This window comes from Athalia rosae, chromosome 2, assembly GCF_917208135.1.
Source record: "Athalia rosae chromosome 2, iyAthRosa1.1, whole genome shotgun sequence".
Taxonomy (NCBI): Eukaryota; Metazoa; Arthropoda; class Insecta; order Hymenoptera; family Athaliidae; genus Athalia; species Athalia rosae.
Genome location: NC_064027.1, coordinates 807954 through 821481, shown reverse-complemented (window position 1 = coordinate 821481; position 13528 = coordinate 807954). Strand labels below are relative to the sequence as shown.

The 13528-nt window shown below is 38.6% G+C and overlaps 4 protein-coding genes across 9 annotated transcripts; all 4 read right to left on the bottom strand.

The window, feature by feature from the left end:
* Positions 1-63: 63 nt before the first annotated feature.
* Positions 64-4208, bottom strand: LOC105691437 (integrator complex subunit 8). Its single transcript, XM_012409904.3, has 12 exons — positions 3909-4208; positions 3431-3848; positions 3081-3318; positions 2762-2998; positions 2439-2684; positions 2125-2374; positions 1631-2041; positions 1237-1491; positions 915-1155; positions 693-811; positions 289-638; positions 64-217 (listed from the first exon to the last, which is right to left on the bottom strand). The coding sequence occupies exons 1-12, from the start codon at positions 4024-4026 to the stop codon at positions 98-100; spliced, it is 3003 nt and encodes a 1000-aa protein (XP_012265327.2). The 5' UTR covers positions 4027-4208; the 3' UTR covers positions 64-97.
* A 104-nt stretch (positions 4209-4312) lies between these two features.
* Positions 4313-6214, bottom strand: LOC105691460 (protein fuzzy homolog). The gene is made up of 5 exons (XM_012409932.3): positions 6013-6214; positions 5355-5747; positions 5068-5265; positions 4796-4995; positions 4313-4706 (listed from the first exon to the last, which is right to left on the bottom strand). The coding sequence occupies exons 1-5, from the start codon at positions 6088-6090 to the stop codon at positions 4316-4318; spliced, it is 1260 nt and encodes a 419-aa protein (XP_012265355.2). The 5' UTR covers positions 6091-6214; the 3' UTR covers positions 4313-4315.
* A 132-nt stretch (positions 6215-6346) lies between these two features.
* Positions 6347-10573, bottom strand: LOC105691434 (beta-galactosidase-1-like protein 2). 6 transcript variants are annotated; one of them, XM_048651041.1, is made up of 11 exons: positions 10334-10573; positions 9909-10208; positions 9486-9562; positions 9184-9385; positions 8829-9014; positions 8618-8759; positions 8201-8513; positions 7814-7951; positions 7464-7651; positions 7113-7357; positions 6347-7039 (listed from the first exon to the last, which is right to left on the bottom strand). In XM_048651041.1, exons 4-11 carry the CDS (start codon positions 9381-9383, stop codon positions 6523-6525), a joined length of 1929 nt encoding a protein of 642 aa, XP_048506998.1. In that variant the 5' UTR covers positions 9384-9385; positions 9486-9562; positions 9909-10208; positions 10334-10573; the 3' UTR covers positions 6347-6522. The 6 variants fall into 6 exon arrangements, with proteins under 6 accessions (XP_048506998.1, XP_048506996.1, XP_020711179.2 ...); XM_048651039.1 differs by having other exon boundaries at positions 9462-9562; positions 10334-10572; XM_020855520.2 differs by lacking the exon at positions 9486-9562.
* A 415-nt stretch (positions 10574-10988) lies between these two features.
* On the bottom strand, positions 10989-12708 carry LOC105691450 (late histone H1-like). The gene is made up of 2 exons (XM_012409920.2): positions 11261-12708; positions 10989-11098 (listed from the first exon to the last, which is right to left on the bottom strand). Exon 1 carries the CDS (start codon positions 12580-12582, stop codon positions 11884-11886), a length of 699 nt encoding a protein of 232 aa, XP_012265343.1. The 5' UTR covers positions 12583-12708; the 3' UTR covers positions 10989-11098; positions 11261-11883.
* Positions 12709-13528: the final 820 nt, after the last annotated feature.

Below are 13528 nucleotides of genomic sequence, written 5' to 3'. Positions count from 1 at the left end.
TCGATGTTTTGAATGCCATAATATTTTATGAGGAATTCCGGTTTCTAATAAGCAGACTTTATGCAAGGTAAAAAACGTTTCGTATTTATTCAGAGGATCAATACACATATTGTTTTGCTAGAGCTCTCAGAAACGTTGCCTTACGAATGTTCGCAGCTTCTCTTTGAATTTCTTCATTATTGTTAGAATTCAGTTCCAATAATCCTATGACTTTGATCTGGAAAAGAATTGTCCAAGTTGAAAACACCGCACGATCAATAGCTCAGAATATTTTCAAGCACAACTTACCGCGAGTTGTTTTCTGTGATGTTCGCCACGTTTGGTATGTAAGTGTATGAGAAATTCGAGAATTGTGGTGTCCCATATGCAATGATAGTAAGCGTCCATTGCATCTGCTGCTGCACAACTTTTCTGATCGCTCGAAATCATCTTGAATGCCAGAGCGTAGTCTACTTCATCCAAGAATTGACAGAGTACTGTAGCCTGAGTGTAACATTGCAGGTGGGTACAGCACTTGATCATTCGACGATAGACCAAGTCGTCGATCTGTGTTCGTGGTACAGGCTGCCTGAATAAATCGCTCGCAACCATTGTTGCTTCGAGGTAATATTTCATAGCACTTTCGTGGAATCCTAAAACTGAAATTCGGACAAATAAGTTGCAATTAAGGCATACAAATCACAAAAACTCACCAAAATTCAAATCAGCCATCAATTTGAGCCACGAAATATTACTTGGATAATATTTCAGTGCTTGAGTCAACAATTGGAAAAGACATTCTCCAATAGTCCTTGTGTTGTACGAGTTAGCACTGTAAAGTCAATTGGCATTTTTTTTAAACTGTTTTGTGTGCGCAGATGCTGCATAAAGATAAATTATTAAAAATTCACATAAATAAAAACTGCGTTGCATACTTTGGGACAGTAGCTGGCCAGAGATTCAAATACTGTGCATGAAGTTCGAGGCTAGATTCGTCGCGTAGAACATTGTGCAGTCGTGCCAATAGGGAAGTTGCCACTGTTAAAGCTGTAGGTTCTCGAAGTCGGCTTAGTGCTCCAGTTATTGCAATAACAGCATCTCGCGATGCACTGTTTGCACTGGATCCACTGCTGCTGCGCTTTTGTGATTGCTGGCTGGGTCCAAAGACGACCAAAACTAATGAAATAATGAGATGATAACTTTTGATTTGTATTTCGACAAATAGTATCGAAGAAATAGCATAAATAAAATTATTACTCATGTCCCATGCCTCTCTGGAAAATTTCCTACTTCCTTTGTATTTCACGATATCTTGACAGACGCTACTAACAGCGGCTGCAAACTCTGAGTAACTCCACCTTTTTTCTATACTTGTTAGATAGTCCCACTCAGCCATGTTCAACAAGAAGATAGTGCAATATTCTATTATCTCTTGCCGTGGAATAACTTGGTCTGTGGCTTGCAGAGCACCAAGGCACTGTTTGCACTTTCCAACTAAAGTTTGCATATCACCTGTGTTACAAATACTAGTTTATACTCCAGAGTTTCAATCGTGGTAATAAGCGTTTCAGGTGTATTAAGTAAAAATAAAAAAATAACATCACATATTATACGTAAGTTGGATCATTATGTAATTGTGAGGAATACCTACAAACTTCACTAGCTGGCCAAACATAAAGACAGTGCAGTATTTCAATCAGCAGGACCTCCCATGCTACGAGTTGACACAATTTTAAGATTAAACTATTTCCACCAGCAACGAGTAACTGTGCTTCTCGTTCCAAGACGTTGAGCATTTCTTTAGCGCCGACAAAATCTTTGGATGTAACGAGCTCGCGACTCTTCGCTAACAGTACATATGAATAGTCCTGTAGCAAACCTCTGGGTAATGACATTGCAACACTTTGGAGAGGAATTGGCAATTCCCAACAGTTATTTAGACGCCATAATGGATTTCTGGGATTCAGACTTGCAAGACGAATCAAGAGTTCACGTATTTCATGCGGATTGTAGGACAGAATTATTCGTTGTTCCAAACTTCCTATGTCCATTCTTGAGTTCTCTAGTAGAAATGATCAAAAATTGTTTCTAGTAATGTGAATTCGTTATGATACACCAGTAAAATCCAAATATTTAGAAACTTACGTGTGTAAGTCACGGGTTGAATACCCCACTCATTATCCATTAATAAATCTGGGATTTCAACACCCTTCTGTTCAGCCTCGCGCATAACTTCCAGCAATTCATTCTCATTAAATAATCCTCTGAAATTAACATCTTCTAAAATCTTGCTAGCAAGCCCATCGATGTCACCACTCAAAACCAGGTATAACAGAAAACGAGAAATTTGCTTCTTATCTATTTCGGTGGCCCTTTCGACAATATTGCCGAAAGCCTATGAAAAGACACGATTAGGTTATACAAATGAAAATTGAGGTCTGACGCAGCAATTTTCATACCCAGAAAAGTGTATTCAGTCCTTTGGTACCAGCAGCCTTAATTTCTGCAATGTAGTCACCGAGAAGAATTTCATTTTCCAGGACCTTTCTAACCAAATTGAGGCACTGGATTTGTATTAATAAATCCCGGGCTACAGTGATTGTCCTGTTTACCATCCCACCCTGAATATCCAGTTCCAAATTATCACGGTAAACCTGTGGAATTTCTCTTGTCACATTATCAGCTTGTAGAACTTGGACGATGTTCTGAAAAAAAGTCAACATTGAAATATGTGGTTCCAAAGAAGGTAAGCTTGTTTGAACAAGAACACATATGTGCTTACCGTGTACTGGTCTTTGATAGACGCGTGCATTTGTTGCATCAAATCAGGTTTTATGTTTTCAACAGGTATATCGCAGGCTAAGCAGTATCCATCCAGGTATTCTTTTTTAATTGTACAATATATCAATGGTCTCGATGTATCAAATTTCCTAAAAAGCTCTTGCGCACCAGCCACATGACGCTTTGCACTTTGGTAATCTTCCCTCAATAAGTAGAATACTGCAAGATCATAGTGAATCTACAAAACGCAGGTAATCGAAATTATTTCCCGGAAACTATGTCATATTTTGAAAAAATTTGCAATTAATATCAGTGCATACCTGACACTTGAATTCATCTGCACTTATACTGTACATATTCTCCCAGTTTTGTTTACATTCTGTGCTATCCTCAGTTAACATAACAAAAGTCTCAAACGACAATACTTTAGGTTTCATGTCATTCAATTCTAGAATTTCATTTAAAGCATTAATTGTATTAGGAAGATAGGTCTCCAGCTTTCTTATTATATCATCAGTTAGTCCCGGTGGAATATAAGTTGTTTCTTGTATCCCAGGACTGAAAGATTATAACATGAAGCTACTAAAAATCGTACATAGTAAAAATTGAGCAACAGTGATGCATTCAATTATTCTTGGAAAAATATCGAAGTATTCCATTAATGACTTACATGTGAATAAATGGTTGCTTGGCCTGCCTATTATTAAGTGATTTGTAAACAATGGCTCTAAGATGCCACCTGTAGTAAAGAACAACGGTGAACAAGACCTGATCAATCATTGCATCTCTAGAAAAGTCTGGTATCATAGGAATCTCAACAACGTTGTCTGTTGCTATGTAAAATAGGTCCTGTAGAAGTGATATCTGCAGAGGTAATGGTAATTTCGTCTCTAGTGTATCCAAGTCCCATTTCAAATACGCAGCTACTTTTAGAGAAAGGATTTTTAGGGCTAAATTTTTGAGCGACCATTTGTGTGGAGTACTTTGCTTTGGCTCGTTCGGATCAGCTTCTATTGCCTTGACGTCATTCTCTCGCTGTTCAAAATTTATCGTCATGAATTTTATCATCAAATCCGTGGGAGATGGGTCTGAAATGAATTATCTTGGATAATAAAAACTGTGCGATTTGAATGTGGACGTTTGCTAACCTGGCAAGGGCTTGGAGAGATATTCGTACAGTAAAGATGGATTCAAGAGAAATTCAAACCACAATATCGTGTCGGGGGAAATAGGAACGGTTCCTGGACGCAGCAAGTCTACATCCATGATGATTCTTTCTTTCCAAAGTGTCACTATCCGAAATCGTACTCCAAAGCTACTCGATCATTTTTTTAAGGTTTTGGAGGTTAAATAGGTTTATGAGTAAATAGAGCTGTATGCATGGACGTCATATGAACGTATACATACTATTCATCCCACGGTACGCCTAAGTGCGGGCAATCCGATTTCAAGACTTATCCATTTTTTCTCTTATTGTTACTGCAATTTATAGTAGGAGCATAGATATATATTATTAAAAAACGAAAGGTGTAATAAAACAAGCTGCCACTCGTTATCAGAAGACTTGTTTATCTGCCAGTAACGTTTTCATTGTCTTTTGGGTGATCAGTCTCATCGTGTGAGTGGGAACTATCGAAGTGTATAAAACACAGAATACATGATCGCCTTCTTTTAGAGCATGACACTTGTGGTATTCCGAACACCAGTATGTTTCTTTAGCTCCTTCAAATTTATCTTGACCTCTAGTCGTAGATGGCTGCGATAGGTGATCATTTTCCATAGCTCCCTGTTCAGAAAATGATGCAGCCAGTAGAAAGGTTTCTACAGCTTGGTAATAAAATGTTCGTAGAATGTCTAGTCTATGGGTACCACTGACTCGGTTCTTGCAGTTCTGCGAGTTACGACTCAGAATAAACTTTCCTACTACATGATTTACTAATAAGAATCTGAAATGAAAAAGTTTTCAATTTGTAACGGATTGGCTGTGTTGTATGATTTAAGAGATGCAGTTGATTTTTTTTGTTGATTTCCGTACCCAAGTATCTCAGAATCCAAAGATATGCTAGTAGGGAAATTTCTGGGATAACATTGTTCTACAGCTCGTAGAATATCAATACTACTCCGCCAGCATTGAATTGCTAATCGTTCAGTGTCAGCTAATTCAGGAGTGGGTCCACATAAAGCTAAGACTTCAACGTGGTTAACTAAGGTCACAGACACCAGCCTGAAGGCAACCTAGAATAGATATAACTGTTAAACTGGGAAAATTTAACATCATATTGCTAATTCGAGTCACTTTGGTCATACATTTGGACTTTTATTTGGTAGAAATACTGGAAAATCTCTAGCTGTACAGATCCCTTCAGTCGTAGCTGCAATAATTAAAAGTTTCCTCTCAATCGGATCAAGAGACCACCAACTCTCAGTAGCAACGGCTAAGCAACCGTGTACCAAAACACAGCCATACAATGAATCAAGACATTCCATGTATCCCTCGAGGCAGCTCTGGGGGAAAAATATGTGAGTCTCATCACGTTTATGGTTTAAAGCATTACATATGGCTTCTAAATCATGTTTACAGTCAATTCACCAACCTGCAGTAAGTGATTTTCTGGGCTCATAATAGTCTCAGTCATGTCGATTAGATCAGTTTTGGCACAAATCCGATCTCCAATGTCAAGACTTTCCAAAAGTCTATCAATTATTGGATTACAGACTCGTAAGTCCCTCTTGAGCCTTTCTATAATTCGTAGATTCTTTATCTCGTCAATACCAACGATGAGGACCATTGCACTAAACACTGCATCCAAGAATCTGTTCAAAACATTGTTAGTCGTTCCGCTAGCAATTGCTATCAGTAAGATGCTTCCTTCGAACTCCTTCCAAACTACACTTGTGTCCGGCATATCTGTGCGCAGTAGTTCCATGTTCTGGGATTTCAAAAACATGTGGACTCCATTCAGTGATGCCATTTTTGAAAAAGTCAACTGTAACAATTCATCGATATAATTAATTGATGTTCCAAGTATTTCACTGCTTTGAAAGTTTATATAAAAAATAAGAAATTATCACATTATATACATTCAATTAATCTATTTCAAGTTCTTATTAATAACATATCCTATCATTATGATAATTGGATTGTCAGTAATCAGAGCTACCTTATACTTTGAAAAAATCATATTTGGATTGTACAAAACTTCATGAATTGTTCTGTAAAATAGTTGTGTAAAAAAAAACCATTTTTCATACCATATCTCCATCTCCCTTTTTCCTGATAAATATTGGAATTCCTCCTGCAGATGATATGCACATTACGTGAGCTGTCATATTGATGGGAACAAAAGAGAAAAACTTAAATATTTGAAATTGTTCTTGTTGCAAGTGTTGTACTCACTGAAATGTTGGTATACATTTCAGTGGTTGTGCCTCCAAGGTGTATGGGAATTTCCTATATCAACTGCTTGAACTGAGGAATGGGACCTGAACCAGCAGTAGGTAGTTGAGGTCATTGACTTTCATTAGGATCTGCAGGTAACTGCAGGATATACAAAGGAAATTCGATTCTCAATAAATAAAATTTGTGTAACAGCCTCAAGCCTTGATTATTTATTGATAAGTCTTGAATAAGTATAAAAATTCTGGTGCATAAGTTTCTGTATATTCAATGTAATACGTGTTATTGTAGGATAACTGGGCATGTATCAAGGTAGTAGCTCACTTTTTTTGTTTCCTTTTTTAACATGACTCATATCACCATACCTACTCGCAAGCCTTGGCTTCTCCCAGAATGGGATAGTCCAAGAAACTTAGTTCAGAGTTTGATTGGAAGTGATCAAACACTAAAATTTCGTTTTCCCCTTTCGTGAGCAGTGGTGCTGGTAAATACTGAGTTCCGGTCGGTCCTAAGTGACAATATCTGCCCAGATTGAAGCCATTCACAAATATTATCCCTTTGGACCAGCTCCTCAAGTCAATGAACGTGTCATAGACTTCGGTTAAACGCAAAACAAATTTGGAAACAGTAGGCCCTACTTTGTTGGTAGCAGGCCCTTGCTTCCAGTTTTCCAATGACTTCACCCATTTAGAAGTAAACTCCAGTGCATAGATTTCCCAATCTTTGAGCTCATTACCATCAAGGTAAACTGGACCTTGCCACAAACCTTTCCTTTGATCAAAGTTAGAAAGCACTCCAAAGTTAACACGTCCCCAATTTTCAACAATGATATCCAAAGTCTGGCTGCCTCCTTTGTCTGAATTTATAGTCAACTCTGCATCTCTGGAAAAATAGATTCGTTTCATCATGGGTTGATCTCATTGTTTGATTTCCCTATTAAAATGTAGCAGCTCACTTCTGCATCCAATAACCAAAACCGTTTATATCTTCGACAGATTCTAATGGCTTGCTCTTCAATTCTCCATCGACAAGCACCATGGCAGTGTCTGTTACATAGCCTGATATTTTTAGGGTAGATTTTGTGTTCAGTGAGACTTTTTTTCTGTAGTTTATATATCCATACGATTGACCATTTCCATTTTTGATCGGCAAATTCTCCATGTTTGTCACATTTGGTAACTTAACTTTGAACTCTGCACCCTGCGTGGACGAAGGTTTTTAATTTATTAAACAGGATAAAACAAGTCTGAAAACAATTGTACAAAGTTAAAAAAAATAATAATAAAACATATGATGGTATATATACCACTTGGGCAAGGAGATCTTCAAAGTCCAAATGAGCTATTGCCTTAATAGAAGAATAAGCATATTTTGGAGTTTTTGCAGGCGGCTCTGGTAACTTAGTTTTTACAGTTTGAAATTTCGCCAGAATCTCCTTAGTCTTGTAGTATTTCTCCGTGTAATCTCCAGATTCTGATATTGGCGCGTCGTAATCTAAAAACGATTTCTTAGAGTAAAAGCTCCTTACAAATTCAATAAAGAAAGCGCTCAACAATGCTAACAACATATCGAGTTAAACCATGGACTCTATTTGGATTAAAAACAATAATAAATATTTTTAATAAGCATTATGAAGGTATTAAATTTCGATCTTACCATAACTTGTTACATCTGGCTGATAATGAGTGAACACATTCGCTCCGTTCATGAAGCCAAAGCTTGTGCCTCCATGGAACATGTAGAAATTAACGGATGACGGAAAGTTCAAAATTTTTTCTAGTCGATCGGCATAAGCTAAAACATGAATGTAACAAACCTTCAGTTATCAATTCTGACACGTAAAATATATTCATACATGACATTGATCTTTCTCCCAATGGTCAAGGTACACAAATCGTTATCAGTAAGTCTTATTGTTATTACGATCACGATTAGAAAGATTATTCTCCAATCCAAGATTATGGTGCTCGAATAACACTATCTGTTTTATAAGATGTGATCATGTAATTTTGAAATCTAAGTCAATATTCAAATTCTAGCTACCATCAACTGGCTCGATGGAATGGTATGGCTCCAGCCAGTGATCGAACCAGCCAGTCCAGTATTCGATGACCATTAAAGGTTTATCAGGTTGCAGCTCTTTCAGTAAATATAATTCCGCATCTGGATAAATTTTGCAGGTAGCAGTTTGCAATACTCCTGGAAGGCTTCCAGCATCCTTGTGCAGGGTTGGTGTATCTGCAGTAAAAAATAACTCAACCAGGCCATGATCCTCATACAGTTTTTTCACGGCTTTCAAATACTCAATATCGGGAACGGTTCCATCCGATTCAACCGAACCATACTCATTCTCGACCTAAAAAATTGAAAAATATTATTAGACTGTTCAAATGTGTACAAATTTGTCGTGATGGTCAATATATATAATCCCGGATTACAGCGTTTCACGAGGTATTTTACCTGGAATGCAATTATTGATCCACCCTTTGTAAACTGGAGATCAGTGAAGAGCGGCAAGAGTTTACTGAAATAGTTGGTGACTCGTTTCATGAATTTAGGTTCTGAGGTTCTCAACTTAATTCCGTCCTCGTTCAAGAGCCAGCTAAAAATGGGCAGTAATTGTTTGAGTTTTATGTTATTGGACAGAACATAATATGATGAGAGCCATTACCTTGGAAGTCCACCAAAGTCCCATTCTGCACAAATGTAAGGTCCAGGTCTAACGATCACAAATAGGTCTTCTTCTTGGGCCGTTTGTATGAACTTGACAATATCAAGGAGATCTGAATAATCATTATTGCCATCTCCAAAGTCATATGAATCTCTCACAGGCTCGTGCAAATTCCAGGGAACATATCTGAAAATTCAACAAATTGTCATTTATTGTAAGGGAAGAGATAAATTTCATATTGTAGTTGAGTGTGAAGTAGTGCTGAAATAGCAAATGAGGCTGAAATGTATACTCTTCAGAGCATTAAAGTAGCTGAATAGATGATAACTCATTATTGAGTGTTATTGATACTCACGTTTCAATTGCATTGAGACCAGCTGCTCTGAATTTTCGTAGTCTGTCTCTCCAGTATTCTTGGGGAACTCTAAAGTAATGAAGAGATCCACTGCACAAAGTAATTTTTTTCCCATTTAGGTAGAATCCATCTGCTTTTGGGACCAGTCCAGAGGTCACTTGGGATGAAGCGTAATATTCAAATAGGGTTGGCAGACTCATGACTAAAATTGCAAAATGACACCAATGTTTAAAATTATGATTGAATGGATTTGTAATACTTGTATAAATATAACAAACCAATTTATGCAATGGATACTTCACTGTTTTCAGAATATTACTACAGTTGTAAAATTACTTTGACAGTGACGGAGAAGTAGCTAACTTTTCTCGGTTGCAAACTAAAAAATAGAAGTAGCTTGTAGAATTCGGACCCCAATATATATTGTCGTGTTGGAGGGCCTTACATAAGATATTGATAGTGATAAAGATTAGATATCCATATCCACTAACAGATAAACCAATACACTCAAAAATTGTATGAAGTATCTGGAGCAAATACAAAAGCTTCACATCTTATGAAATAATGAAATAAGCTGTATTCAGTGCATCTCCTCTTTAATATACTCCAGCGGAAAACGTTTGATCTTAGTGTCTCACAGATTAAACTTAGAGACTGGAGAAAATATTATCTATTCTATGTGCTCAGTGGATTAAAAATTAAGTGTATATCACTAGTAAGCTCACCTATGTAAGTTTGTTACAATTACGAAAATAGTATCAAATAACTTGAATATGTTCCACAACTTCCAACTGCTGACAAGCAAGTGACATGCAACAAGTATTCATCTTTGTGGAAACATTAAGATAAAATTATATCTTGCATTGTCTGTAAATGATAGGAACAGTACATCCTTTCACGATATGTATTTCGTTTTTTGTATCACAAAAAGATTGTTGCACCCTTTGTTTGCACTAACAATGTAGAATGAAGCACTGTTAAAGTTTCATGCCCATCGTACCCAGAATGAGATAAGAAGATTTGAACTGCAGTGAGAATATACATTTTGGTATTATATTATTGTTATATATAAAAAGCAAATACAGAATCGGCAAAATTTGATGTTGATTTATTAGTATGGAGAAAATAATATGCAATAGCCTTCACTTACTGTTCGTTGAGTTCTTTGACTATGTATATCGAGTAGCTGCACCGGCATGCGGATGTATTGTTTTTAATTGATGTGTTTAACAATTCGATTAGGTATTGAAGTCAATCAAGTATTTAGAAGCTCCTCCCAGTCGTCAAATTGGCGACGTACGTACGTACATGGTTTATTTGTATGCACAATATTATCTGAAACCGGCGCCCTGCGAACGGTAGAGCGTTTCAGAAGACTTAACAGGTAGACATTAAACATGGTAACATTACTGTATAGGTATGTGACGTGTGATTACTCAGTGCTTCATCCATTTGGCGGTGTGGCGCGATACAGCTATCAGTTGGCAGCTACTCCCACCAATATGTATACATTATACATATCAGTGCGTTAACCACATGTTCGATTGACAACAGCAGGAATAGCGATTGTAGGTAGAGTCGGGGAGTCGCCGGGAAAAATGTCACGATATGCTGCACGGATCTCACCGATCAGGAAGCTGATAGTCTAAAAATAAAGACAGGATCATGTCTTTCTCTTCAATTTGAATGCACATGGATACTCATGGATCTGTCAGTACTAGCGCAAATTCAAGGGAAAAAATTCGCTAGCTATGTATAGGTAGCACTTGTGGAATGTGTTAGAACATTGTTGGAATACCTTTTTGGTTGGAATAATGTATGTACTTCACATGGGACGGCACTCTTGTGCAGCCACTGAGCCATCGACCAATCAGTGCACATTCTTGGTCGCCCTACATTTCAAAAGTGACCGCTCCTGCAAATAACAGGATCCCATATTTTTACCCAATATCATTTTGCATGTGAAAGTCCTAGGTTACGGATTTCAGGACACACGGGCTTTTACTGAGAATCAATCCAACTTCCAGATGTCGGGATGAAAAATTTGAAAAAACTGAAACATACAAATATTAGCTACCTTCGAACCCAATAAAGTCTGCATGAAACTTTGTTTCGTGTCGTTCTTCGTTCTTTGCACATCGAGCCTCATCTTTAATTGAAATGAATCGCCCGATATATCAATGGTATAAGTGGTCGGAATAGAAGCTTCTGAGATGTCGGCATAAAAGAGACGCTGTTTCTCTGCATTCAAATAGCATTGGATTGCTTTCTAATAAAAGCTGAAGACATATGCGCAAAACATTTTACGACGCAGTCTGCAGAGACTCAAGGACTGGCGCTGCGTTCAAGTCAACGAATTCACTTATGAAGTCTGCTGTGTCCTCTGAGCTTTTGGAATACATATATAACAATCATACGACCCTTATTTTAATCGTTGAATTTGGAAATTCAACAATGAAATTGTCAATTAGTGTAAAATCATTTCATGATTACTTTTTCCGTTTGTTTACAACGATTGGAAATACCGAATTTGCTGAAATAATAATTGTTATATCAAGGAAGTAGGAAATTCAATTATTCCCGAAGGATAGATGCAGATTGATTCTTTTGCTATGATGAGATTGATGGCCCTGAAAAGGGCCGTTTTGAATTTTGCGTTCTTGTTTGGTGTTAGAGACAAGTTGTGGTGGTGGTGCTTGTTCACTTCTTTTTGGATGCGGCGACTGGCTTCTTGGCGGCTGGTTTTGCGGCCTTTGCAGCAACTACCGCCTTTTTTGGTTTCGGAACCTTAGGTTTGCTGGTGGGTGACTTGGCGGCCTTTTTCGCTTTTGAGAGGGTCTTTACTTTCAGCGGTTTGGTCACCGGAGTCTTAGCAGGCTTGCGTTTTTCCTTCACAGCTACAACAGCGCTAGCTTTCTTGGCAACAGTTGCTTTTTTAGCCGCAGCAGGCTTTTTGGTGGTAGCAACGGTAGAAGCAGCTGGTTTCTTCTTCGGGGCAGCAGGTTTAGCTGCTGCACGCTGAACCTTTGGCTTCGGAGCTTCGGCCTTAGCAACGGCGATTTTGAATGATCCAGAGGCGCCTTTGCCTTTGGTCTGAACCAGGGCACCAGAGGTTACGGCGGATTTCAGGTACCTCTTGATGAACGGGGCTTGTTTCTCAGCGTCCACCTTGTACGTAGTTGCGATGTATTTCTTGATCGCCTGCAGGGAAGAACCACCACGTTCCTTGAGACTCTGGATGGCAGAAGTCACCATGTCAGCGGTACGAGGATGTGCTGGCTTGGCGCGTGGTTGTTTGGCTTTCGCAGCAGCAGCAGCCTTTTTCGATGGAGTAGTTTGAGTCGCCGGAGAGGTAGCTGCCGGACTAGCAGCCACGGGAGATGCTACTTTGTCTGCCATTTTTTAATTAAATGTTTATTTGTATACTCAGCACTCGAGAAAGCAAATATGCCAAAAATCGACACTTGGATTCAACAATTAGAAACGTTCACTGCAAGTAGATGCGAGCGAATGATGTTTTGCTGCAGAGCCGCCACAGGTAGTATACGAAAGCGCGGACCATGGAGAGAGACCCTCTGATCGTTTCACGCGGAGCTCTCGACCAGCGTCGGAGCGCGTGGCACTTAGTTCATCATCGATCGACGAATTCCTTGATTATTTCATCGATGACCTACCGAGGATGATGAGTTACCAGGTGCTGTGAACTCTGGGCAACAGTTTGGAAAAAAAATCCAAAAGATCCCTCCATCCGATCTCTTAAAAATTAACATTGTAGCGAAGCATGCGTCTCGACGGCGTTAGCACACCGAGCAAAAGAAAGCTAGTTCCTGACCGAAGGAATCGAGATCCGGAAGATTATTTATTATTTTTAACATCCTGAAATTTCGTTGTTGAAGTCTGATGAAAAATTATCCCTGCAACTTTAATCAGTTCGCTGATATCGGGCTTCCAAGTCGCCGAGGACGCGTTCAGCCCACGGCTCCTCCATGACGCCTTCCTTGGATGCAGTTCGACCGGATCTAACCACCTATGAACAACGACCCTGAGGAAGGTGATAAAAATAAATTACTAAAGGACGATATTGTTTCATGAAAAAAACTAGGAACCGCGATTTTGAATTTTAAGGTACAAAACGGTCTTGCAGCGTCGCCTATTTGGTATAGTCGTGCCGTATGACGGGAGATATGCGTATTCGGACAGTCCTCCTTGCCTTCCGACATGGTGGTCATGGAAAATTACTAGTTAGAAATAGCAAAAAAAAAAGTCAACAACTGTGGGTGGTACGATAGAAAAAATATTTCGAATAAGATTATTAGCCAGTTATTTTGCGCAGCGCACCGCATGC

Excerpts from the sequence above, each read along its gene's own strand:
- LOC105691437 (XM_012409904.3), bottom strand. The coding sequence starts at position 4,026 with ATGGATGTAGACTTGCTGCGTCCAGGAACCGTTCCTATTTCCCCCGAC. Across the intron at positions 3,319-3,430 it reads AAGCAACCATTTATTCACAT|TCCTGGGATACAAGAAACAA; the intron begins GTAAGTCATTAA and ends ATAATCTTTCAG. Across the intron at positions 2,375-2,438 it reads GACTGAATACACTTTTCTGG|GCTTTCGGCAATATTGTCGA; the intron begins GTATGAAAATTG and ends GTCTTTTCATAG.
- LOC105691460 (XM_012409932.3), bottom strand. The coding sequence starts at position 6,090 with ATGACAGCTCACGTAATGTGCATATCATCTGCAGGAGGAATTCCAATA. Across the intron at positions 5,748-6,012 it reads AAAAGGGAGATGGAGATATG|TTGACTTTTTCAAAAATGGC; the intron begins GTATGAAAAATG and ends GAATTGTTACAG. Across the intron at positions 5,266-5,354 it reads CAGAAAATCACTTACTGCAG|AGCTGCCTCGAGGGATACAT; the intron begins GTTGGTGAATTG and ends TTTTTCCCCCAG.
- LOC105691434 (XM_048651041.1), bottom strand. The coding sequence starts at position 9,383 with ATGAGTCTGCCAACCCTATTTGAATATTACGCTTCATCCCAAGTGACC. Across the intron at positions 8,514-8,617 it reads GATCAATAATTGCATTCCAG|GTCGAGAATGAGTATGGTTC; the intron begins GTAAAATACCTC and ends TCAATTTTTTAG. Across the intron at positions 7,952-8,200 it reads TTCCATCGAGCCAGTTGATG|CTTATGCCGATCGACTAGAA; the intron begins GTAGCTAGAATT and ends TTCATGTTTTAG.
- LOC105691450 (XM_012409920.2), bottom strand. The coding sequence starts at position 12,582 with ATGGCAGACAAAGTAGCATCTCCCGTGGCTGCTAGTCCGGCAGCTACC.